This window comes from Columba livia, chromosome W, assembly GCF_036013475.1.
Source record: "Columba livia isolate bColLiv1 breed racing homer chromosome W, bColLiv1.pat.W.v2, whole genome shotgun sequence".
In the NCBI taxonomy this organism is placed as follows: Eukaryota; Metazoa; Chordata; class Aves; order Columbiformes; family Columbidae; genus Columba; species Columba livia.
In genome coordinates this window covers 9,057,278-9,085,241 of record NC_088641.1, presented here as the reverse complement: position 1 = coordinate 9,085,241, position 27,964 = coordinate 9,057,278, and the positions used below count along the sequence as shown (strand labels likewise).

Here is a 27,964-nt window from a genome sequence, read left to right as displayed (position 1 = left end):
GTCCAACCTGACCTTGAATGTTTCCAGGGATGGGGCATCTACAGCCTCTCTGGGCAGTGTTTCATATCCCTCATCATAAAAAAAATTCTTCCTTATATCTAGACTGAATGTCCCCTCTTTTATTTTAAAACTATTACTCCTTGTCCTATCACTACAGGCCCTGGTAAAAAACATCTTTCCCCATATTTCTTAAAAGCCCTCTTTAAGTATTGAAAGATGGTAATAAGGACTCTCCAGAACCTTCTCTTCTCCAGGCTGAACAACCCTAACTCTCTCAGCCTGTCCTCATAGAGGAGGTGTTCCAGCCCTCTGATCATTTTTGTGGCCCTCCTCTGGACACTCCCCAACAGGTCCATGTCTTTCCTGTACTGAAGGCTCCAGATCTGGATGCAGTACTCCAGGTGGGGTCTCACCAGAGCTGAGTAGAGGGGCAGAATCACCTCCCTCAACCTGCTGGCCACACTTCTTTTGATGCAGCCCAGGATACAATTGGCTTTCTGGGCTGTGAGCACACATTATCAGCTCATGTCCAGCTTTTCATCCATCAGTACCCTCAAGTCCTTTTCTGCAGGGCTGCTCTCAATCCCTTCATTCCCCAGCCTGTATTGATACTGGGGGTTGCCCCAGCCCAGGTGCAGGACCTTGCACTTGGCCTTGTTGAACCTCATGAGGTTTGCATGGGCCCACTTCTTGATCTTGTCCAGGTCCCTCTGGATGGCATCCCATCCCTCAGGTGTGTCAACTGCACCACTCAGCTTGGTATCATGCACAAATTTGCTGAAGGTGCACTCAATCCTACTGTCTATGTCATTGATGAAGATATTAAATAGTACTGGTCCCAATATGGACCGCTGAGGGACACCACTTGTCACCAGTGTCCATCCAGACACTGAGCCATTGATCACTACCTTCTGGATGTGAACATCCAGCCAATTCCTCATTCAACAAACAGTCCATTTATCAAATCCATACTTCTCAAATTTAGAGAGAAGGATGCTGTGGGGGACTTTACAGAATTCAAGATAGGTGACATCCATAGCCCCACTTAGTTTTCTCATCCATTTCACACATAGGCTGAATAGCAATTATCATCATCCACAACCCAAACCTTACCTTATTAGCCTTCTATTTATACTCCTTAATAACCGCCACCGTATTCCTTATCCTCAACACAACCAAAGTTCTAAAATCAACAATAATAGCTTCATGAACAAAAACCCCTATACTAAACGCAACCCTAATGTTAGCCTTACCTATAAATGTGACTATTCCTACATTTATACAGTCGTAAAATTACATTCGGCCCTTTGAAGGCAACCGCGAGGCTGATGTGGCCCCCGGTGAAAATGAGTTTGACACCCCTGCTCTAGACAATTAAGAATAGGGTATTCTGTATTTCTTTACTAATATTCTAGGTTTTAAAATTGTTCTGAACACCTATTTTGTTTATGCACTAGAAATGGCATGTGTTTGAATTTTCGACCCCTGAAGGGAATCGATCGAGAGAGGTCCTCCTTCCCCTCTACTCCGCCTTGGTGAGACCACATCTGGAATATTGTGTCCAGTTCTGGGCCCCTCAGTTCCAGAAGGACAAGGAACTGCTGGAGAGGGTCCAGCGTAGGGCAACGAAGATGATTAAGGGAGTGGAGCACCTCCCTTATGAAGAAAGGCTGAGGGAGCTGGTGAAAAAAAGGTCGTAGGTAGGCACTGGATAGAGACTCGAACTCTTGTGGGTTACTCTGAGCAGTATTTATTGTAGAAGATTCACAGGAACAGCAGCGTTGGGTCACCTCCTCAGAGAGTGACAATCATACAGCGGTATAACTAGTCATTATATAGGGTTCTAACAGGTATTATGCAACTAAGCAAAATTTATCATTGTCTATCACTGTCGATATCTATCACTGTCGACATCCTCAGGTTCCTTCCGTTCCAGTGGTCTGCAGGTTCCACTTCTTTCTTGGCAAGTACTGAACGACAGGTCATCGGGTCGCAGGGCTAGCTTCTTTTGAAGTTCTACCTGTCTCATTTGTTATCCATAGTTCACCAGTCTAGCATAGAAATCAGCAACCCTAAGAATAGCATTTATCAATGTCTTAACTAAGGGTACAAAGCAAGCATAAGGTAACCACGCTCGTGGTTCTGGGTAAGGACTATACAGGGGACAAGCTGAGACTTTCAGCCTTAGCAGCACAGCTTATAACACTGATATAGGCCTAAAATCCTAATTTCCTATTTTCCTACAACAGCTGGGTCTCTTTAGTTTGGAGAAGAGGAGACTAAGGGGGGACCTTATTAATGTTTATAAATATATAAAGGGTGAGTGCCATGAGGATGGAGCCAGGCTCTTCTCGGTGGCAAACAATGATAGGACAAGGGGTAATGGGATCAAGCTGGAACACAAGAGGTTCGGCTTAAATTTGAGAAAAAACTTCTTCTCAGTGAGGGTGACAGAGCACTGGAACAGGCTGCCCAGGGAGGTTGTGGAGTTTCCTTCTCTGGAGACATTCAAAACCTGCCTGGACATGTTCCTGTGTGACCTCACCTAGGCGTTCCTGCTGTGGCAGGGGGATTGGACTAGATGATCTTTTGAGGTCCCTTCCAATCCCAAACATACTACTGTGATACTGTGAAAAAAACAGAACTTTTAAATAATGTTGATCACCATTTATTTTGATGCCTTGGCAGTTTACTAGCCTGCAATTGCTGACTTCTGTTATTCTGAACTGAAATAGCTGTAGCATGTTTATCAGGGATCAGTCACTTGATTCCTGCCACATTTCTACAGCAAAGGAGAAGCTTCCATTAAAAACTCTGCAAAATGCAGTAGTAACATCTTGGGGGTTTGTTTTATTGTTTTCAGGGTGCTGGGTGCACTGCACTGGTGGTAGCTGTGGTTGCAAGGAAGTTAGAACTTACCAAAGCTGAAAAACATGTGCATAATTTCATGATGGACACCCAGCTAACTAAAAGAGTAAGTCATACTTTATATTCACAACTGAAAAGGAAACGTGTGTTAAATTTATTTCTGCATTTGTTTTAAATGGTTTCATACTCCATTCTCTTATTGAACTTTTTCATGGGTGTGGTTTTGCAAGGTGCTATGTGGAGGAATTGAATGCCCTGAGCTTCTCTTTGAAGTTGAGGGCAACAGCAGGTTCTCAGAAGATTTTGAGGATTTGCGTATTCTTCTATAAAGGGTCCTTGCAGCTGGAAGATAATTGATGCAATCAACAATTAACATTTGTGAAACTAGAGACAAATATATGAAACTGACAAACTTTCATGCAGCATATGAGGAATATATATAATTTTAAGGTTTATTCTGTTCAGCTATCCTTCATATAAATGTAAATATCAGTTTAATAGTATATCCAAGTGGTGTTTTGGTAGTTTCAGACTCATGAAACTCAAAGGAAATTAAAAGCAAACAAAACCAGCAACCAAATCTGAGATGTACCTAAGATCACAAACCCATTACACAGATACTAAAGCCTGAAGATAGCCAGATCTTGTAGAAATGCAAGGACTAGAGATCTTGGAGAAGTCTCTCAAATCTGATTCTGCTTCCACTTAAGTCAAGACTAAGGTTCTCCGATGCTTTTATGGTTTCAAGGTTGGGAGCTCCTGCTGGGAAGACCTACTGCATAGCGTTCCTAAAATGCCTTTTCCTATACACTGGGTTAGCTCTGACAACTGCAGTGACTGGCATGATATAAAGCCAGAGGGAGAGAAAATACAGATCAATAACAAGAACTGTTTGCCTTTGCAAGTAGCCTAGTAATTCTGTCATTAATCAACATTGCATTGAAATTCTTTGTCTATTGCTTTCAAGTATTATTGGGAATACTGGAGGGCCTAGGAAGGAACTGTAGTATTCTTATGTTTAATGTTTTATAGAAAGCCTAATTTAAAAAAAAATTCAAAGCACTCATGAAATAGAGCACTGGCTACATTTATTGACAAGTTGTCTTTTCATCTCCTCTAAGAATGGTAAGAAAGAAACCAGAAAAAGGAAAAATATAAAAACCAAAACAAACAAAAACCTGTTTTCTAACATCTCTGAAAATGTATAAGACTGTTAAATTGCTAAGAGAAACAAAGATAATAATGAGACAGGAAAGAGAGAAATTTTATGGTGCTCTAAAACGTATCTAGTTAATTGCCATACAGATAAGAAATTAATAATCCCTCTCTGTAATTTATATTGTCATAAACAACAAATGTACCTAACTCTTTTCAAAAGGGAGAAGTAATTCCCAGATGCAGCTTCTTCATGTACCCATTTCCCACAGTTAAGCAGTTTTAAGTGCTTTAGAAAGACTTTATATTAGAAAATATAAAAGGGAACATAATGCTATTATTATCAACCTGGTGTTTTTCTTTTATGAAACAGGTGAAAAATGCAGCAGCCAATGTACTCAGGGAAACATGGTTAATTTATAAAAGTACAAAGCTGGTTAAAAAGATAGACCATGCAAAAGTAAGGAAGCATCAACGAAAATTCTTGCAAGCTATTCATCAGTAAGTACAATTTTACTTTGTTTTTCCTGTTCAAACACTCTATCTCCTACACTCTCATTATTTTCCTCATTCTCTTTCTTGTTCTGATTCTGCCTCATTTTCTCTCATTCCCTTTCTGTATCTCTTCCTATTTCTCTCATTTCCCCTCTCACTCTCTTTAACTCTCATTCTCTTTCACATTCTCTTTCTTGTTTTCTCTCCCTCTCCCTCTCTCTGTTTTTCTGTCTCAATATCCCTTTCTTTCTCTGTCTCCTTTCTCATTCTGTCTCATTCTTTATTGTCCTGTCTTTTTGCTCCTTTTCCTTTCTCCCTCTTTCTCCCCCTCTATCCCCCCTCCTTACTCTTTCTTTCTTTTTTTTCCTCTCTTGCACACCTCTCCCCCCCTTCCCTCATTGTCACTCCTTTATTGCTCTCACTTTCTATCTCTTGGTTTCTCTTTTGCTTTGTTGCTCCCTTGCTCACTCCCCTGCTTTCTCTCTCTCCTTTCTCTTGTACATGTTCTTCCTCTGCATGCTCTTCCTCTCTTGCACACACTCTCCTTCCCTCACACATGCACTCTCTCCCTAGTATTGTGCTATTGAGTATGAATTTTCTCTTTCAGAGTAAGACAAAGATCAGGTTTTACTGTAGTACCTATTTAGAAAATAAAATCCTCTGGTTATGTGCAGCATAGGGTAATGCAGAATTGTTGGGAGTGTTTGACAGAGTTTTCCAAGTCACAGCCAGCTAAAAGTGTACAGTGGTTCACTTACTCTTCCTTGGACTACATGGGAGAAATAAAAAGACTTTTGTCCCCAGCAGCCACAGACTCATCATAAGGAACATCCATGACCCATGCTGCTATTTGTCTGTTCTATTTGAGATGTCTATCAAGCCTGTGGCAGCCTTTTGTATGACCTGTGAAATGGATTTTCCATGACATACTGGGGAGATGTAGATTGTTTAAGGTAAATTTTGAACTGATGTTTTGATAATTGCGAAGTATGGGTCTCTGTGTGACCCAGGCTGTGAGGAGAGCTGGAGGCGGCATCCAGCTGACACACCTACATTCCTGAAAAAGATTCCTATCTTGCATAAAAGGAAGGCTAGGTTATTAACTTTCCTATTAGTAAACTGAGTATAACAGTCATTGGCTCTTTGTCTCATAGCAATGTTGTAAAGAACTAGGTAGCTAAGCTTTGAAGATATGAAGAATTCTACAAACCTTAATTTAAAATGTCCTTTCAAGGTTAAATGTTACTTTGCTCTTTTAAAAAAACCTAAGGCAATAGCATCCACAAAAGCTGAGGCTTTTTTGGGTAGATAAAAAGTTTTTTTTTTTTATCAGTTCTGTCATCTTACTTATCTTAAAGGACTGGGAGGATGAGAGGAGTGGCAGGGGTTGTGGGGTAGAAGGTGGCATGTACAGTATGTCCTTTGCTGGACTTGAATCCCTGATTCCAAAGGTTAGTCCATAACATTTTAACATTTATTTTGTGTGAGCTGAGATGGGCAGGACACAGGAACAAACACAAACCATGGATGAAGTGCAAAGAGTAACTTTATTTCTGTTAACTCATGAACCAGGGGATCTCCGAAGCAACACCCAGGCAGGAGCACATAAGCGGGAATGCAGGCACTGCGTGGCTTGGTCCTTGCTAGTGAATTACCAAACCTGCTGGTTTTGCCTGTACATCAGGGATTCACACAGGTGTAGTTTTCCACTGTGCTTTGATCTTCCCCACAGCAGGGCAGAAATCTCAAGCATGTTTGATAAGATGCCTCTAAGGCTATCACAGGCCTATGTTATCTAAGCAAATCTAAGTATTTACATGTTAATCTTGTGGAAATGTATCCAGGGCATGTGCTTGCGTACAAGACTACAAAACACAACGAGCCAACCTGTGATACAGGAGGAAAACTGGAGTGTCATCACCTTCCAGTAATACAAATGCCATTGCTCCAGCTCCTTCAGCTAATATTCCTCTGGGTTTAATAACCTGGTGAGGGGTAATTGACCACACAGATTGGAGAGCTATGGCTTGTGCCTTTTCAGATTGAACTTCAATTTGATGATGGGTTTGTGACACCAATAACACTTTTCCAATGCTATCTCCTCTAGATAAGGCACAAGTATTCATCAAAGATACCTGAAATATAAGAACTCAAGAATCTGGTATCAATAGAGGATGCAAAATAAGAGGAGAAGTTGGAGTACAGAACCATATAGTGTTCTCGGGGGTCATTATTTGAAACTTCATGTCTAGACTGATAGGTTATGGTCCTGCCATGCAATCTGCCAGTGTAAAAAATTCCATTTCCTCTATAGTTAATATTTTGGGAGAGATACCATCATCTGGAAGAATTTAAATCCTCACCATGTTTTGTGCTGGAGGTGTTGTACTTCCATCGGTAAGCTAGGCATCTTTTTTGTGCTCTTGTATTAACTTGTCATAAGGGGGAGCCTCTTCCACAGGAGAGGTACAGATATCTCCTAGGGGAAGAGTTTTCCCTAGTGTGAGCATATGATTAAATGACAGAGTTCCTAGAAGGGTGGTGTGTGGAGTGGTTACGTTGTCATGGTTTAACACGAGTTAGCAATATAACCATAATAGCTGCTTGCTCACTCCAATCCCCCTCCCATCCTGAATAGGAGAATCAAAAGGGAAGGGAGAAATTCATGGATTGAGATAAACACAGTTTAATAAAATAACAAAATAACAGTAATATACTACTACTACCACTGATATATATAAAATAGAAATAGAATATAAAATAAAAGATACTCAATGCAATTCCTCACAAATTCTGTCTGCACTGAGCAGCCAGTCTCAGGAAGCAGCACCCTGGTCCCAAACAGCCAATCCTGGAGAGAGAAGAGACAAAAGGCAGAAAGGCCCAGAGGCCTCAGCAAAATGGCAGGATGGCAAAAGGCTGAACTAAAGAAAGTCCCAAACAGAACTCCCCAGAACAGGTCTCCATCCCAGCTCCGAGCTAGCCAGAAGATCTGACTCTCCTCAAATATGAAGCGTGATGCTAATGGCATGGAATATTCTTATTGATCAGTCTGAATGTCATTCAAGGTCTGCCCCATCTATGCCCCACTTCCTAGCTGCCTCTCACATGTGGGCAGAGAGCTCAGAGGCCTTGGCTCCAAAACAACAGCAGTTAAAAACATTAACTCTGTCTCTGGGTGTTATCTTCTTGTTCTCAAACTAAATCCAAACAACTGTGCTAGCTACGAAAAAGAAAGGTTTCTAACTGCATGAAGGAAAATTAACTTGTTTTCAGTCGAACCAGCACACATGTGTTTTTCCTGGTAGAAATTGTTGCTGTAAATAATGTTTCCATTTCCAATGTATAGCTGCCTGAGTTACCTCTGCATGGGCCCTAATGGAATCATCAGTAACCCACCCATGAATAGGTATGGCTGTGTGTATAGTCACGCTACCTTGGCCTGTGTTTCAGTTTCTTGTAGTGCCCAAACTACAGCTAGATTTGTTTTTCTGTCGCGGTTGAGATGGACAAATGACATAGACCAAGTTCTTCCAGGATGAAAGTAGTAAATGTCATTTATTGCCACAAGTGCATTTTGATACAGTTTTACCAATTCATGTGTCTCTTCACTATTGGTTACAAGGTACAGCAGTAACATCTCATTGGCTAATTTTGCTGTCATCCATGTTACTCTTCTACTCCCTTCTCTCTCACGGGTACACCTTCATATCTCCAGATACTCCTTTACTGCCATCATTCTCATGGGTAGGCCTTCATATCTTCAAGGCTAATTTCTGTTCCCATGCCCTCCGTCAGGGAATCCACGGACCCGTCGTAGTTTCCCACGATTTCCCCTTTTTGTATTTGTGCTAAAAAAATTGCCTTCATTGTCCACTGCAGGGCCCTTTGCAGTAGAGAAATCATGCATGGCAACATTTGTAACACAACCACAACAATCATCAGAACGATCAGTCCCGTTTTCACTACCGATAACAACCACCCTGAAAGCCCCCAGCCAATAAACAATTTATTTAACCAATCCCATTCATCATCAACTTGTAACTTTTGTACTCCCTCTTTCAATAATTGTATACTTTATGAATTGACTCAGAATGATCTGACAAGTTCATACAGCACATACCATCAAAATCTTCACACCCATGTCCTTGAGCAAATAACGAAAAGTCTATTGCAGCTCTATTCTGCAGCGTAGCATGTCTTACAGAATCTACATCTAACAAGAGCCCACTTAAAGCCTTAGAAGTTCTGTTAGTTTGCTTAGCTAACCAGCATCCTAATTTTTCTAAAGTATTTAAAGCTTTAGCTGTGCCAACACCAGGTACAAGAGATCCTAAAACCCTTAATCCCGATCCACAAAGATGTACATTATCATCACATTTTGACTTATATATATGCAAAAAGTGTTTTTCCCATGTTGCTCTTCTGTGATCTACTATCATGGATACATTGGGCATTAAGAGAGTTAATTGTCCCAAACTACATGGTCCTTCAACAGCATTAGAAGGAATTCCTGGCCAGGCTCTGTCTCCGCAGATCAAGAATACACCATACAGGAGTTTTTGGGGTCGCTGTCCCTCATTGTTAACAACACCGCTTGGATTCTTCTGCAAGGCATTTCACCAATGAGTTTCATTTCTGTAGTCATCAAGGGTAGCATTAATATTTTGCAGTTTTATCCATTCATGCTTTAGCATATTGTTCTGACACTTTTCATAAACCAGCTGGATACAAGAATCCATAGGCACAGATCCCAGCAATTCCAGTTCCTGTGGTTCAAGATCTGCTTCCGGGAGGCAATTAATCCAAAGTGCCATGTTGGTATTATTACAGTTGGTTGCAATGCCTCTGCACTGACCACTATTTTGAAACAGTGGTGTGATGCTGCTGTAGTCATCAAGGGGGATGCAAATCAAGCATGTGTGGAATAGGTTTTCCGAAGATGCCATAGCTAGGCATATGGAGTCCTGGTCAGTCATGTTGGCTAAAGTAATCCACATGTTAGTCTTTGTATGTGCAGGAATCCAAAATGCAGTAGCTGCAGCAATCATTGTCAGGAAGATAACACAGGTTGCGCATTTTGTGCAAGCAACCATTGTGGCCCTTGATCTGTAAAGACACAAGCATAGCCTCTCCCTCAGGTGGCCCTTCCCATTGACCATTAACTAGTGATTTGACCATAAATAATGTTGGTTCTTTCTGATTTAGCATGTTTTTGGGTCATACTTGCGAAGTGTTTCATCACAGGGGGAATTTGGGCTGCACCACTTAGATATAAGTGATTCATCACATACAATGCTTTTGACAATCAGTTTTGGGGTGTTTCCCCTACTTCTCCCCCTTTTTGTTTTTTGAAAAAAAATTCAGAGTCAAATGCATGCGTTGGACCTTGACTACATACTCAGAATCACAAATCAAATTTAGAGGTTCCTCCTTAAAAAGCTCTAAGTAATGTAAAGCTGCGCCAGGTTCTGCTAATAATTGGGTAGAGCCAGGTAGAAGTGCCTCTGGGTCTCCCTGACAAAACAGGTCAGTGCGCGCTGGAGCCCAATTGGCACCCGCCCCTGCTGCCCTAGCAAGCTGGACTGGGTAAGGCTTTTATTAATGTCTCATCTGGCGTGCTACAACCAGGATTCTTTACCTATTGTGCATACAAAAGAGCCAAATTTAGTACACCAAGATGAGAGACAGCCTATCACAGAGTTGTGCAAGTCTGAATGCTGGAATAAAGCTGGCATGCTAGAAAGAAAAGTAAGAGCTATTACGCACAAAATTTAATCATCACATTCATGCAGTAAAGAACTAAATTACTCATGGTCTTCTGTATTATCACAAAACACACATTTTGAATCCATGGATTCTCATGATTTAACGGTCTGCGAACTCACCGTAACACACAACAGACAAAGATCAACTAAAACTGCAACATGCTTAAATAGATACCCACAAAGAAAACAGGCTAACAAGGAAAACATCTATGATTGCTGTGTTATACTTAAAGATACTTAAAGGTTCTATTCTCCGGCCAGTTTTCCCAATCATTTAACTTATACAGCAGCCATCACTGATTTCAGTATTTCACAACATCCTCTTTCCTCATATTTCCAAGTTTTTTTCCATGTTCTAAAACACCTCCCAATACTGATTTCTTAGGAACACAACTGAAAATAGTAATTTCTGACCCCATCTTTGTTGGAACAATAAAGGACTCAGCATTCCGATTCAATGTGAATCATGCAAAGCCATTTATTACAGAAACAAGATTCCTTATATATGTAACTATTCTCTGATCATGCGTCCACGCTCCAAGCATGCATTCACTGATTAGATATCATCTATGTTCACGAGCTGTCCACACGCTGGAGTCTTACTGATGATAGCTCTGTTGATTTCGTCATGTTGAGGCCTTGTTATTTTAGAAATGCTTCTCTCCCACAGCAGGTCCTGTTTTCAGCATTTGAGTTGGCCTTGAAATTCCTGGCTGGTTCAGTAACAAATCTCCATCTAACAGAAACCCCTCCACAATTCCCCCTTTTTGTTCTTGAATCAGCCAGGCCCCATTTACAGTGCGCTGAATCATCTTTGAAATACACTGCAACATAGAACACGTGATTAACAACATAATTACAATTACATATAATGCAGTTAAACCTTACTTAATAAGATCAAACAACTACCCACATCTTCCTAAAACTTCAAACCATTTGTCAAACCCTAATTCTACTATGACGATCTTCTTAACGTGCTGGTTTAGTTTGTCTGAAGTACTATGAATAGATTCAGAATGATCAGACAAGTAAATACAACACATTCTCTCGAATTCTTCACAACCATGACCTAGTGTTAAAAGATCTATAACTGTGTGATTTTGTAGAGTAGCATGCCTAATACCATCAACATCTACTATTAATTGAATTAGTATCTCAGAAGTTAGATTAACCTATTTAAGAGACCACCAGCTTGACTTTGATATATCTCCTAAAGCTTTACTGGCTGCTAGGTCAAGGAGAAAGAGTGCAATAAATACTATGGTAGGAATGTCTCATAATTCTACCTCATTTTTGCGTTGACTATCTAAGTGTAATATTGCCCTTTTGGTTCTCCTGCTATTTGTTCAAATTGCCATACTCCACAGAAGGTACACCACCTGCTTGCTAATAGGCTTCTGGATCACCAGGTCTATAAGCATCTATAACACTGAATTAGGATCCATGGTTTACATCTGAAACAGTCCTCACAACTTATCTTCCTCCTGTCCATCTGCATTCATTGAATCTTTGTTGTCTTTATTCAGCCATGGCTTGACCCATTTCAAGGGAATCCACTTCAATCCTTGGCCTGTAATGACATAAGCATAACCCTTTCCCCGGGTTATCAATTGATGTGGCCTTTTCCATTTACTAGTGATTTGACCGTAACTAATGTAGGTTATTTCTGATTTAGCATGGTTTTGGATCATACTTGCAAAAAGTTTCATCACATAGAGTGCTTTTGAAAATTGGTTTTGTGGTGTTTCCCCTACTTCTCCCCCTTTTTGTTCTTTTTTAAAACAAACAAACAAACAAAAAAGTTCAGAATCAGATACGTGTGTTGGATCTTGACTACGTACTCAGAATCACAAATCAAATTTAGACGTTCCTCCTTAAAAAGCTCTAAGTAATGTAAAACTGCGCCAAGTTCTGCTAATTGGGTTGAACCTTCAATGATTTTTACAGAATGATGCCAATTGTTATCTTCACGCCAGACCACTACAGCTTTATGAGACTTCCCAGAACCATCAACAAAAACTGTGCAAGTATGTAGGATCAGACCAACTACAAGTATGGTCTGTGACCTGATGTTAAAGACTTGCAGGTTCTGCAGCAATTTACATTTAGGCATGCCAAAAGCTGTGCTGTTAAGAAAATCAGCTAGTGCAATTTACAAGCACACAAAATGCAAAAATTAAAAAAAAAAAAATCAAAATTCAATTTCACAAATGGTACATATATGACAAAAGGATCATGGCCTATTAAGACTTAAATTCATTCCCTGCATTTTCTTGATCAGAGTAACAATTGGTATATCAGTCTGTTAGCAATCTTATACTGTCCCACAATAGCCACAGGTTTTTTCTATGTTGTAGCTATAAACAGACAAATCTGCAAGTCCAGTCGAATGCAGTTAGCTTGTAAGGCTGTCATAAATTTATTCATCAAAGTCTCCAAATCCATTTTGTCTGTCATATTTATTGGAAGTCCTGTTTCAGTTCTATCAGTGTAGTGTTTGCTTTATCAAAACATTGGCTGTTAATACTAGTGGAAATACAGCATTCGAAATTTCCTTGGAGATTTCTCACTTGCAGCAAACAGATCTGCACCATCCAAGCAGCTTCTTGTAGGCCATGCAACTAAACAGAATTCTCAGAAAACATTATTTGAGCTTACAATTTACTTAACAAATCATAACCCAAGAGAGGTGTAGGACTTTCTGGCAACTACAAGAATTCATGTATCAAAACTTTGTTCCAAATTTGGCATTCTATTGGTCTCAAAAAACAGCCTTTCTTTCATTCTCTCCCATGACCTCAAAAACTAGCACAGTGAATTTACTAAGTCTTTTACAACCAGTTACCACAGAATAAGTCTATTAAAAAAAAAAAAAAAAAATTGTTTAATTTCCCAGCTTCATTAGAACTATGGACCCACTGGCAATGCCTTTAAATTTCAACCCTCAGACTCCTTCATGCAGTATTACAGTTCTCTAGTAGTAACATAGCTGGGGGGGGAATAAAACCTCCCTCCTGCCCCCATCTGAGATGGAAGAATTTCCAGCCCAGCATGAAAACAAATCAGTTCAAACTCCACATCAAACCAACCTGGCTCCACTCCACACCCAAATCAGCACCAGTCTGACCCAGAGAAGCACTGAGCACTCTGACCTCCCCAAAGCTGACCAGTGTGAAAAGACTGACTTCAGCAAGGAGGTAGAATTATGAGCTCTCTCCCCAGATGTGCCAAAACCTAGGAGACAAGACAGAAGCAAAAAGAAACATCACCAACAACCCCTGATTCAAAGCTGAGAAGCAACACAGTGCCACAACAAGAATGGATGACAATACTCCAGGACAAAAAAAGACAGAGCGGGGGGAGTAAAGCCCCCCTTTCTCTGCTTAGCAGCGGGAAAACAGGTTTTTCCATTTTTTTTTCTTCTTTCTCTTCTTGCTGCAGTTCAGATATAGCCAAGGCCACGCAGGTGGCGTAATCGCTGGTACGAAGTGGGAGACTCTGGCAAACTCCTCGGTTACAATGAGCTGAGTTTTATACACAATTCCAATTAGCTCAACAGTTGTTACATTCCTCACCCCCATTTACCTTTCACAATTTACAGATGTCAAAATAAAGTGTATTAAACATCAATCCATTATTCCATTTTCCTTGATGCAAACCAGTTCACATTCCAGCAACCCCCAAATACAACTTCATACAATACCAAGTTCTCATCCATCATAGCATTTAGGTGTTTGGTTGTTTGGTTGTTGTTGTTTTTTGATGTTTTGTTGTGTTTTTTTTTTTTTTCAATGCAAAGCAGAGTTTAAAAATTTAAATTATTTTCTGGTCTCAAAATTACTAGATAACAATATGAACAATTACTCTAATGTGTAAGGATGCATCCTAAGGGGGAGCAAGGTGGAATTTTAGCAGTGAAATTTTAGCAGTGGAACCAGTTCCCATTTTGTAATTATCTCCCCAAACAAAATTCTTTTGGTACCAAATAGAAATATGCAAATTAAAATACTGAGCTCAGATATGAAAACCAAATACCAAGTTCAAATATGCAGATAGATCAGAGTTATACTTATTCAAGACAATATCTCAATTTTTGCATTGCACCTTTGAACCGCGTACTGGTCAGCCGGGCAGAGGTACCATTGGGTCTCCCTGACAAAACAGGTCAGTGCGCACTGGAGCCCAATTGGCACCTGCCCCTCCGCGGCCACAGCAAGCTGGACTGAGCAAGGCTTTTATTAGTGTCTCATCTGGTGTGCTACAACTGTTATCCCAAAACCATGGTGTGCGTACAAAAGAGCCAAATCCAGCACATCGAGATGAGACACAGCCTATCACAGAGTTGCTCAAGTCTGGATACCGGAATAAAGCTAGCATGCTAGAAAGAAAAATAACAGCTACTACACACAAAATTTTACTGTCACATTCATGCAGTAAAGAACTAAATTACTCATGATCTTCTGTATTATCACAAAATGCACATTTTGAGTCAATGGATTCTCATGATTTAACAGTCTGTGAACTCATCGTACCATATAACAAAGACCTACCAAAACTGCAACATGCTTAAACAGATACCCACAAAGAAAACAGGTTAATAAGGAAAGCATCTTGCAGACTTTAACAAGTTTTCTGACCTGTGTGTTATCAGTTAATTCTCTCTCAGCTTGTTGACGTTCAAACCATTCCGCCTGTAAAACTGTCTGAAATGATTTAATGATTTTTTGTAGAGTTTTATTTTGTCCTGCTCTTCTGTCCTTAAAAACAACATTAATTGCAACAAGGTGTTATACTTCAAGATGCTGTTCTCTGGACACTTTTCCCAATAATTTAACTTAGATAGCAGCCAACACTGATTTCAGTATTTAACAAGATCTTCCTTCCTCATAATTCTGAGTGTTGTAAAACACCTCCCAATACCGATTTTTTAGGAACACAACTGAAAACAATCATTCCTGATCCCATCTTGCAAGTAAAAACCTTGAGAAGAGGGAGGGAGGGGGGAAGCAAAAGGCTGCTTGCAGCGTGAGTGGGAAAAGTGGGGAGAAGGTTTTACAGCGCACTTAAAAACAACTAGTAAAACTGCCGAGAGAAAAATTCCATCAGAGTTCCAGACCCGAGCGGACGGAGGAAGGAATGCGGTCGACCCAATATGAGTGATAAGCATACCTCTACTTTATTGATGCACTAAGCTGGTTTATATAAGACTTACAATAATTATGCATACTCGTCACCTATTAATTGGATAGTATACAGTAATTATGCCTACTCGTCTTCTATTAATTGGATAGTATACAATAATTATGCCTACTCGTCTTCTATTGATTGGATAGTATACATAATGAGCTCAACCTTCTTGTGGTTTCTCTGGAATGCAACCTCCTCACCCTGCTAGAGATAATTCCCCAGCTTGTTTATCTAAACACTCAGCTGAACCAGAGAGCAACCGCTCAGTACTTTTCCACTATGCTACACCAAACTCATGCTAACTGAGGCCTACTCATGCTAACTTAGAACAGAATTCTCCTGATACAATGGATCAATAGAGCCATGCCCCTTCTCTATTAGCCATGTCCCAACATAAAACAATTAACTCACATTCCTGACAAGCTGCTTGATTTTCAGAGAGGCAATACACAGGAGCACATAATATGTACTGTAAAACTCGCAAATAACATGTTGATAGCAAACATTAGCATTCTTTACTGCTAATTTCAATACCAGTGCTTCCTTAACTTCTAAGTTTTCAACCTGCTTATTGATGGCCTCTTGAAGATGGTCAATAAATTGCATGTAATTCTCATTGGGACCCTGATTAATAGTTGTAAATGATTGGGCTGCTTTGTTGGTTTCAGGCACCTCTATCATAGCTTAATATGCAAGGTCTGCTGACTGCCTCAGGACTTCAGAAACTAATCGCGTCTGTAATTGTGGTGTGACAGTTAGTGTCTCTTCCAAGAGTTGGGGGATACCTGCCCCTTTCAACGAATCCACATTGTTCCATCCTAAATGATGTTACATTGCATAGGTCAAATTTTGCTTGAGTCTTTCATGGTTTTTATCTGATCTTGGGGCAACATGTACACATACTCCTTTTCCTTTTAACTTTTCAAGAAAATGCTGCAGATCCTCATCCGAATCATCAGATAACACAGACTTGAACGGTGCTGGAGAATCATTAATAACAGGGGTGTTCGGAACAGTGCACTTTTTTGTTGTTGTTGTTTTTTGTAGGTTTTTTTTCCAAATCTAGTCCAGGGAAACCACCCCCCCACGCCCACCTCACCCCCCCTCCGCTGTCTCTGCCTGTTTCCCTTGCTCTTTTAATCCTCTCAAAGTCTCTAGCAACAAGTGCCATGTCGTTAACAGTTCAGTTGTTTCTTTGGATCTTAGGGTAGTGCTTTGCCCCATAGTAGCGTCCTTTGTAAAGTCAGTTCCATAAAGTTAATACCCTGTTTCTTCAGAAGCAACTTCCATGTAGATAATATAATACCCTCTTCTTTAGAGAGCTTCCCTCCCATGTTCCTGGTAGCTCACCTACTCTTGGCGTTGTTGTCTTTTCAAGGATCTGGATCTTCGTCAGCTCCCCTCTGCTGCTCTATCAGCTGCACCAGGCTCCATCTCCCCAGCTCATCTTTGGCTGTCACAGCTTCACCGCTGTCTCTTCTTCATGTGAGATCCTTCTTAATGCAGGATCACATTAGGGTCACCACACATCGCGGTTGAGATGGACAAACGACATGGACCAAGTTCTTCCAGGATGAAAGTAGTAGATGCCATGTATTGCTACAAGTGCATTTTTATACAGTTTTACTAATTCCTGTATCTCTTCACTATTGGTTACAAGGTACAGCAGTAACATCTCATTGGCTAATTTTGCTATCGTCTATGTTACTCTTCTACTCCCTTCTCTCTCACGGGTACACCTTAATATCTCCAGATACTCCTTTACTCCCATCTTTCTCACGTGTAGGCCTTAATATCTTCAAGGCTATTTTCTCTTCCCATGCCCTCCGTCAGGGAATCCATGGCCCCGCCATAATTTCCCACATTTTTCTTATTGGGGTGTAATGTACAAAAGAGCCTTGTAATGCCTTGGACCAAAATCCTACAGGTTCCTTCTGATTTTTCATATCAGACACCTGATACTATATCATCTAGGATTGTTTCTTCTCATTTAAAAGGATATTCTTGCCTAGGAGTGTACAATCACGCATGCTCAATCAAAGCATTTTTGTGGGCATCAAAGGCTTCTTGTTGTTGCTTGGTCCATTTCCAAACAACCTTCTTCCTAGTTATTATAATTTCTGTAGAGGGTGCATTAATACCACCATATGTGGGATAAAAGTTCTCCAATACCCTAAAAGTCCCAAAAAGGCTTCTAACTGTTTTACTGTGATTGGTATGGGAAATAACCAGTGTACTGTACCTTATTTGGTATTTCTCTAATCCCTCAATGCCAAACCGTTCCCCAACATTTTACAGTAATAGTAGGGCATTTCTCACTACTGGTATAATCAAGGGTTTTAGTGAGGCAGGCACTCCTCTCAAATACTGTGTTTTGACACTTCTAGTTAATGCTACACTGTTTGGATTGGATCCCAAAACCAAAGCATGAGCCATCCCCATCTGCTGCACCAAATTAATACATTTTTCCATTGTACACCAATTTCCAAAGGATGATACTAAATTGCCAGGTTCAACATATGCTGTTGAAATTGCTGCACCCAGCCACCAATATAATGTAGGTGCAATAAAGGCTTGCCCATCAGGACCTCTGACATTTTGTAACTGAGCATATCCTCATTGTATCTGATTATCATTGGCTATAGGGCTTAATCTTTTTCACCTGGTAATAAATGGATAGATGCAGCTCCACTATCCCAAACTCTTAGAATCCATGCTAGTATGCCTTCCCCATTCTTTTGCTGTTAGATCTCTAAAAATACCCTTTACTTAATTTGGGGTCTAAGTATGTATGATCTGCACTCCCCTGTCCACTTGTTCCTGCTGCCCCATAACTTGTATGAGGGGTCATGCTTCCACCACCTCCCTGCCTTTAAAGTCTAAATCAAAAACAAACTCAGTCTTGGAGTCTGAGGATTCACACCGAATATTTCCATCCCATTCCTTGGAATTCCAAGATCATTTTGTGGTGAGAGCACAAACTCAGGAAACCAAACCTTACTTTTTCTATATTTGTCCCTTTGTTTATTAGTGCTGCACGCTACCAACCGCTCTACAGTATCTTGCAGCTCCATAGCACCTCTCTGCTTGAATAGTAATTACTTCTTGCATGATCACCTTTGCATCATGTAAAGTCCTGACTTCCTTTACCAATTCTCTCATTTTACTCCATAATGCAACAACTTCACAGCCAAGAGCTCTAAGACTGGTAACTAATAACCATCCCAATCTTCCTGCTAGCTTGTGAGAAGAATCTGATGCTGCTTTCCATGGCAACCCACACATAGCCATTTCAATTGCCTGGGGGGTAACCACCGCCCCGTCTTCTATCTCAGGCCATGCTTCTGGCAGAGCCGGTTTAGCCAGGAAAGTGGCCATGGGGGTCCAGCGCTCAGTAGTGAGCCATACCAGAATACAGGGAATCACCATTGTGGCCTCCCCAGTCCCCAACTTTTTTGTCAGCCATAGCATCGCTGTTCCTAGATCCTGCCAACTATGCCAAACGCATGAGCCGGCACAGGCAGGATGCAGGAACAACCACAAAACCAACCACAAATGAAATGCAAAGAGTAAATTTATTTTCATTACCTTGCTAAATGGGGGATCTCTGAAGCAGCACCCAGGCAGAGGCACGCAAGTGGGAACGCAGGCACTGCAGAGCTTGGTCCTTGCTAGTAAATTACTGAACCTGCTGGTTTTGCCCGTGTATTAGGGATTCACACAGGTGTAGTTTTCCACTGTGCTTTGATCTTCCCCACAGCAGGGCAGGAATCTCAAGCATGTTTGATAAGGTGCCTCTAAGGCTATCACAGAATCACAGAATGTTAGGGATTGGAATGGACCTCGAAAGATCATCTAGTCCAATCCCCCTGCCGGAGCAGGAACACCTAGATGAGGTTACACAGGAAGGCGTCCAGGCAGGTCTTGAATGCCTCCAGAGTAGGAGACTCCACAACCTCCCTGGGCAGCCTGTTCCAGTGCTCTGTCACCCTCACTGAGAGGAAGTTTCTTCTCAAATTTAAGTGGAACCTTTTGTGTTCCAGTTTGTACCCATTGCCCCTTGTCCTATCATTGGTTGTCACCGAGAAGAGCCTGGCTCCATCCTCGTGACACTCACCCTTTATATATCTGTAAACATTAATGAGGTCACCCCTCAGTCTCCTCTTCTCCAAGCTAAAGAGACCCAACTCCCTCAGCCTTTCCTCATAAGGGAGATGCTCCACTCCCTTAATCATCTTTGTTGCCCTACACTGGACTCTCTCCAGCAGTTCCCTGTCCTTCTTGAACTGAGGGGCCCAGAACTGGACACAATATTCCAGATGGGGTCTCACCAGGGCAGAGTAGAGGGGAAGGAGAACCTCTCTCAACCTACTAACCACCCCCTTATAATACACCCCAGGATGCCATTGGCCTTCCTGGCCACAAGGGCACAGTGCTGGCTCATGGTCATCCTGTTGTCCATCAGGACCCCCAGGTCCCTTTCCCCTATGCTGCTCTCTAATAGGTCATTCCCCAACTTATACTGGAACCTGGGGTTGTTCCTATCCAGATGCAATACTCTACACTTGCCCTTGTTATATTTAATTAAATTTTTCCCCGCCCAACTCTCCAGCTTGTCCAGGTCTCGCTGGATGGCAGCACAGCCTTCTGGCATGTCAGCCACTCCTCCCAGCTTCGTGTCATCAGCAAACTTGCTGATAGTACACTCTATTCCCTCATCCAAATCATTGATGAATATATTGAATAATATAAGTCCCAGTACTGACCCTTGAGGGGCTCCACTAGATACAGGCCTCCAACTAGATTCTGCCCTATTGACCACGACTCTCTGGCTTCTTTCCTTCAGCCAGTTCGCAGTCCACCTCACTACCTGATCATCCAGACCGCACTCCCTCAATTTAGCTGTGAGGATGCTGTGGGAGACTGTGTCAAATGCCTTACTCAAGTCAAGGTAGACCACGTCCACCGCTCTGCCATCATCCATCCATCTTGTTATGTCCTCATAAAAGTCAATGAGGTTGGTCAAGCACGACTTCCCCTTGGTGAAGCCATGTTGACTGCCCCTAATGACCCTCTTATCCCTGATATGCCTCGAAATGGCACCAAGGATAAGTCATTCCATCACAGGCCTATGTTATCTAAGCACAGAAGTTCTACTCATCAAGCACATAAGACTAAACAACAGTTGGTATGATATGTGTTTTTTGACACCCCAGCTGCAAGTCACTTGAGCGTGTTTACAATTACAATCCTTCTTGCAATCTTCTGTTATATTCCCGCAGGGTGTGTGTGTATGCGTGTGTACACACACTTGTGTATGAAAAGAGGAATCTAAATTAAAAAGCATAGGAGATTTGATCTGCAGCTTTATATATCTTTCAACTCCAAAGAGCTTCACAAGCTGTTAAGTGGTCTTCTGCACCTGCCTTAAAAATTCATGAATCATGTGGGGGGTGGGGTGGAGAAGGTGGCAGCAGCCATATTTTCCTATCTGGGCCAGCTAAACTTTGAACACCTATGTTAGTAATACATTTCCCTCTGTCCTTTAGCACTTTGCTTCACATTCCAAACCTTGTTGTATTTAAGCAAAAAAAAATGGATAATTTTCTTGGTATTATGAGGAATGGACCATGGATAGAAACATTGCTCTAGAAGTCTTCTTTCTTCCAGATTCAGAACAGTATTGTGTGCAATTTGTTTTCTCTCCGCTTACATCCTTGAACTTTTCTCAAGGGAACAAGGGACCTTGTAGTAGCAAATGGCTCTCTTATGTCTTTCTGGATTCTTAAGTTTTTTATTGTTTCCCCTCCCTCACCTTCCCAGTCATTGGACTGGAGATGGGAAGAAAGGATGTGAAGTTTCAGGGCCAATTTTATACAAGAAATCAGAGTAGATAATGATAGCAGTCTCAATCGCATCCCTAAAAGGTCTAAAAATATTGTCTGTGACTTCTACCTTCAGCTGGTCTCAGTCTTTTTTTCTTTCTCACGCACAATTAAGGTGAAGGTGAAACCAGTACTCCAAACAATAATATTAAAAGACATTTTATATATTGTATAAAGAAAATATGCAGAGGATAGTTAATGGGAATGTTTGAAGGTACTGTGGATTCCCTCGTCATGAACATGAGAGAATTAGACTCCAAATGCAGCAGTTACTGATTGGAAGCAATAGCGGCTCTGTAGGACTTTCCAGCTGCTGAACAGAGCCCACTGAGCTCATTTGGTTGTTTTAGTATATTTTACAGTTTGTCTTCTTCTGTTTTGTCTTTTTATTTCAACAAAACGAAAATAGAGCTCGGAAGTAAGTTGTATGAGCTGTTCATTCCTAAATTTGCAGAATTTACCACTGTCTGCATGCAAAAATAGTCTATTTGTGAACACGAATGGTCTGCTTGCTGCCATGGAAACACGATCCAGAATCATGATCTTTTGCTGTGATAAGTGAAGTTCATAAAATCAAGATGTTTCATATTTCCTCGTAAAGAATTTATGAGCAAAAGTCTGCCATTTTTATTTTCATCTGGCTGCTGCTTCTAAAGACATGCCATTACCTAGAGATATATTTTCCAGTCTGTGCCAGGTTTTGGGTTGGTTACCATTAGGTATTATAACGTTGATCACAGCTGGTACTTTTTTAAATAGATGTTTCAAAGAATCATAAGAAAAGCAGTATATATATTCTGCAAATTGTTTGAGAGAGCGCTCGCCAAAACACTAGGATTATTATTCTTTAGTCAAATCATTACATGCTTATCTCTGAGTAAATATTTTGTTCTGGGGCAGTAATGATATAGCTCATTACTTTGGAGACTCCTCCATAATATTTGCTTTAGAATACCTCCAGCTTGTAGCCTCTGAAAACACTATTTCTATAAGCTGCATTTACATTGTGCTCTGAAGGAAGCCTCCAGGGGAAGAAGAGTGTATGACATTCCAATAATGAGCTGCTGGGATTTCAATTTTATATGAATAATTTATTTCCACCTTAACAGAATTATTCCCACGTATTAAGAAAAAATTTTTCACAGCATTCTTCTTCATGGAGGTTAGCCTAGATGTGAATGGAAAATGTATTAATAACTAAATATCTGAAACAAAGTTCTGATTTTGGAGTATCTCCCCAAAGGCTTTTATTAAAAATAAACAAACAAACAAACAAAACCCCCAAACAAAACAAATAACCCAAACAACCGACAAAACCAAATACCCCAAAACACAAAACAAACAAAAAAACCCCAACAACAAAAAACAAAAACCACAAAACAAAACAACATGTGAAAAACCTCAAAACTTGATACATTGTTGAACTTAACAACCTTCATCTGCTTCTCAGAATTTATGTGGTAATTTGTATCCATTTTCCCCAGTTTAGTTTTGAAAAATAAAATGTCCCTGAATTGGACCCTCCAATTCTGCATCCAGGTTAAAAAAATTAATAGCCATCTTGGAAACATCAAGCTATTTGAGATGAACAGATTGGTTGGCTTCCAGGAGTTTAAGGAAATAATTCTAATCCCGCTGAAAGCCTTGGAAGTTTTGTCATTAATTTAAATAGGGTCAGAATTTCATCCACCATATTAATAATTCAGATAAGGCAAAATGGTTTTTCACATTAGGGTTCAGTTGGAGCTCTTTGAGGCGTACAAAGCCTTGAAATGAAAAAGAATACCTCCTTTGAAACTGCTGTGGCTGTACTATACAGTCTGGCAGTGGCATGTAGCTCATTTGTGCCATTGCCAGAGTTTTATTTTTTGCTTTACAAGAACAATTCTATATGTTTTTGTGCAGTCATGTTTGCTTTATAAGATATATATATAGCTAAGATGATAAATGAGAACTAGTTGAAGTATGTGTTAGCAACTTATGTGCCGCAAAATGCTGCCAACCTTATTTTCATTTGAGAGTGAACCGAATGCATAGCTTGATTGCCTGTTGAGCTACTAGTAGACTGCATGGTACCTATAATATGTTTTATAAATTGATAAATTGATTTGTTGCTTTTGAAAATGCTATTTGTTGCTTAGAACATCCACCAGAAAAATCATTGAAAGTCCAAGTAATTCTACTTTACAAAAGATTAAAAAAAACACTTGTACTTAAAAGAGAAATTGCTTTTTTTTTTTTTTTAATCACATCTAAAAACTACTCCTTTAGTAGTTAATCTGAAAAAACATAGAATTTGATTCAGGGAACACATAGGAAAGGTCAATTACGTATCTTTCAGAGTATGTGCATCACTAATTAATAATAATGCAGTTAGCTAAGCATTAAAGAGAAAATATACCCTTGATTCTTCTTTCATAATTTTTACAGTAGTCTAGTTTAAATAGTGCATTGGGAAGGTATATCTGATGTAAGTTTAAAATGTAACCATACTTAAATACACAAATGTTCAGAGTGGTAAGAAAATTAAATGTTTTGGCAAGTATATTGATTATTTAGCTGCTGGTCAGATGGAAGTTCTGTTTAAAGTAATGAGAAACTCACTTATCACTGTGTTTCCATCAGGTTAAAACACCTGCTAATCCAATCCATTTCTGACAGAACAGGGCTAATACCTGTATCTAGTCATGTAGACATGGGAAGATTCTTGATTGCTACAACATTAATGACAAAAAAGCATTTGTTCTGTGTTTCTTCCTATATCTACTTGTAATGATACTGAGGTGTTGAGGAATGTTTTGGCTTTCTTTCATACAGTCTGGATAAATTATCTCCCTTTTTGAATGCAACTTTACCCATGGCAAAGAGTCTCAAGGAGATGACATTTCCTTGCTCTTTTTCTTTTGTGATGTTGAAGAGGCATGCTTCTCATTGTAGCAGACACATGACCAATTCTCAATTTATACAAAGCACTTGAGGCCAATGTCCACGCAGTTATCTGTTCTTGTAAGTTTTATGCATGCTTTTTATAAGTTCTAAGATGACTACACAGGTGCACACACACACAAGTCTGACTTAAAATTCCACTTTTTAGATTAAGAAGTGTAAAAATGGAACAAAGGAAACTGAATGATCAAGCAAACACCTTGGTGGACCTGGCAAAGGTTAGTAGGAAATTATTATTTTGTATCAACATTCATCTATTCCAAATGAAGAGTTCATAAGTGAAAATGTTATGAAATATACATGCAAATACTGTTAATAAGTTTGTTAATTCCAGAAAATGAAAACATATATCTGTTTTGGGATAACATTTGAGTGAAACATCTTGTTTATGGCTCTGATCAAGGTTTGAATGTAGCTTTTATTTTTTGAACATTTGGAAAAGATTTCATAACTGAGGGACTGATCCTGAGAGCTGCTGAAACAGACTGCAGTGATCATGGTAAATGCTTAGGATGAACTTTGCCTAGGCAATGTTTGTGTAGTCCTGTATAATAAAGAGGTTTCTTGTCTAGAGACAGACTATGCTGTGAGGGACAATAGTTCACAGGCCCTCATAAAGACTGAACTTAAGGGTTGTGGTTTTCCATTCCTGTTCTCTTCTGAAGGAGTGACTTTAAACAAATAACTTTAGGTCTGTATTTATTACAATTTTATATAATGAATAATAACTGCCCACTTTGCTGATATATTATAATGATTTGTTATTCTTTTTGAAGATATTTGAGATCAACTAAAAGAGACTATTCAATTGCAAACTGTTAGTGGGAAAATATCAAACCAGGTTCAACATTTCAAGACAGTTGAGGCTGTCACAGCTCCATGCCCCCAGGTTCAACCATGAGTGAAGCTGAAGATGTATTCCCAGTAGTCACAGGCACACAGAGCAGACATACATCACATAATACATGGCCGGACTAACAGATAACAAACACACACAGAGCACTCATACAAACACAGACAGTACCAACAGCCTCATGCTGTTCTCCTCTCTGGCTGAGCAGGATAACAGAATCACAAAAGGCTGAGTTTGGAAGGGACCTCTGGAGGTCATCTTGTCTAACCTCCTTGCTTAAGCAGGGCCACCGAAAGCCAGTTGTCCAGGACCACATACAGATGGCTTTCTAATATCTCCAGAGAGACTCTACAACCTCCCTGAGCAACCTGTTCCAGTGCTTGGTCACTCTCACAGTAAAAAAGTGTTTCCCGATGTTCAGACAGAACCTCCTGTGTTTCAGTTTGTGCCCATTGCCCATTGTCCTGTCACCGTGCACCACTGAAAAGAGCCTGGCTCCATCCTCTTTGCACCCTCCCTTCAGGCATTCATATATATTAGAATAAAAGAATTATAGAGAGGTTTAAATTAGAAAAGACCTTTAAGATCATCCACTCCAACCATTAACCTGACACTGACAAGTCCACCACTAAACTATGTCCCTAAGCACCACATCTACAAGTCATTTAAATACCTCCAGGGATGGTGACTCAACCACTTCCCTAGCCTGTTCCAATGTTTGACAACCATTTTCATGAAGATTTTTTTCCTAATATCCAATCTAAACCTCCCATGGCACAACTTGAGGCCATTTTCTCTCTTGTTACTTAGGAGAAGAGACCGAAGAGACCGACATCCACCACGCTACACCCTCCTTTCAAGTAGCTGTAGTGAGTGATAACGTCTCCCCTCAGCCTTCCTTTCTCCAGGCTAAACAACCATAGTTCCCTCACCTGCTCCTCATGGACGTGCGCTCTAGACCTTTTGCCAGCTTCATTGCACTTCTCTGGACACACTCCAGTACATCAATATCTTTCTTGTAGTGAGGTGCCCCAAACCGAACACAGTATTTGAGGTGAGGCCTCAGCAGTGCCAAGTACAGGGGGAGGATCACTTCCCTAGTCCTGTTGGCCACACTATTTATGATATAAGCCAGGGTGCTATTGGCTGCCTTGGCCACCTGGACACAGTGCCAGCTCATATTCAGCTGGCTGTCGACCAACACCCCAAGGTCCTTTTCTGCCAGGCAGCTTTCCAGCCACTCTTCCCCAATCCTGTAGCATTGCACGAGGTTGTTATTACCCAAGTGCAGGACCCGGCACTTAGCCTTGTTGAATCTCATACAATTGGCCTCGGCCCATCGATCCAGCCTGTAGAGCCTTCCTACCCTCAAGCACTACCCACCCAACTTGATGTCATCTGCAAACTTACTGAGGGTGCACTCAATCCCCTCATCCACATCATTGATAAAGATATTAAAGACAAGTGGCCTAAATACTGAGCCTTGGGAAGCACCACTTGTGACCAGCCGCCAACTGGATTTAATGGCATTCATTGCAACTCTTTGGGCCTGCCCATCCAACCAGATTTTACCCAGTGAAGAGTACACCTGTCCAAGACATGAGAAGCCAATTTCTCCAGGAGAATGCTGTGGGAAACAATGTCAAAGGCTTTACTAAAGTCTAGGTAGACAACATCCACAGCCTTTCCCTCATCCACTAAGTGGGTCACCTTGTCATTGAAGGAGATCAGGTTAGTCAGTCAAGCCTGCCTTTCATAAACCCATGCTGACTGGGCCTGATCACCTGCTTGTCCTGTAATGGCACTCAAGACGATCTGCTCCATAACCTTTCCCAGCACTGAGGTCAGACTGACAGGCCTGTATTTCCCTGGATCCTCTTTCTGTCCCTTCTTGTAGATGAGCATCACATTTGCTAACCTCTAGTCAGTTGGGACCTCCCTGATTAGCCAGGACTGCTGATAAATGATGGAATGTGGCTTGGTGAGCACTTCTTCCAGCTCCCTCAGTACCCTTGGGTGGATCCCATCTGGCTGCATAGACTTGTGTGTGTCTAAGTGGTGTAGCAGGTCACTAACCATTTCCCCTTGGATTATGGGGGCTTCATTCTGCTCCTTGTCCCGTCTTCCAGGTCAGGGGGCTGCCAGATCCCCACACAGTAGCTCTCTCACCTCCCCTCCTCAAAAAGGTCAGAGAGAAAAGAAGATGAACAAGCCTGTGGGTCGAGATAAAGACAGGGTGATCGCTTGCCAATTACTGTCACAGGCAAAACAAACTCAACTTGAGGAAGATTAATTTATTTCCAATTAAAAATATAGTAGGATAGTGAGAAATAAAGACAAAAACTAAACCACCTTTCTCTCACCCCACCTCTTTCCCAGGCTCAACTTAACTCCTCTACCTCCCCTCTCTGTCCCCAAGCAGTGCAGGAGTAATGAGGTTAGTGTCAGTTCATAACAGTTCCTCTCTGCTACTCCTTCCTCCTTACACTTTTCCCCTGCTATCAGCATGGGTCCTCTCCACAGGCTGCAGTGCTTCAAGAAAAAATCTGGTCCAGTGTGGTTTCTCCATGGGCCACAGTTCCTTCAGGAAATAACCATTTGCTCTAGTGTGGGGTCCTCCATGGACTGCAGTGTGATTATCTGCTCTGGTATGATCTCTTCCATGGGCTGCAAGGGAATATCTGCTCCAGCACCTGAAGTACCTCCTCTCCCTGCTTTTTCTATGACCATGGTGTTTACAGGGTTGTTTTTTTCCTCACTCCTCACTGCTTGTCCAGCGTTTTTGCCCTTTCTTAAATATACTTTCA

The 27,964-nt window shown here is 40.9% G+C and overlaps 1 protein-coding gene across 1 annotated transcript in view; it reads left to right on the top strand.

Annotated features, from left to right (window-relative positions):
• The window catches only part of LOC135577095 (small conductance calcium-activated potassium channel protein 2-like), a 99,767-nt gene that overhangs the window by 65,603 nt on the left and 6,200 nt on the right, over window positions 1-27,964 (top strand). The window contains exons 5-7 of the mRNA XM_065044792.1: window positions 2,864-2,974; window positions 4,397-4,524; window positions 24,453-24,522. Coding sequence (XP_064900864.1) covers window positions 2,864-2,974; window positions 4,397-4,524; window positions 24,453-24,522 — 309 coding nt within the window. The remainder of the gene's footprint in view (window positions 1-2,863; window positions 2,975-4,396; window positions 4,525-24,452; window positions 24,523-27,964) is intronic.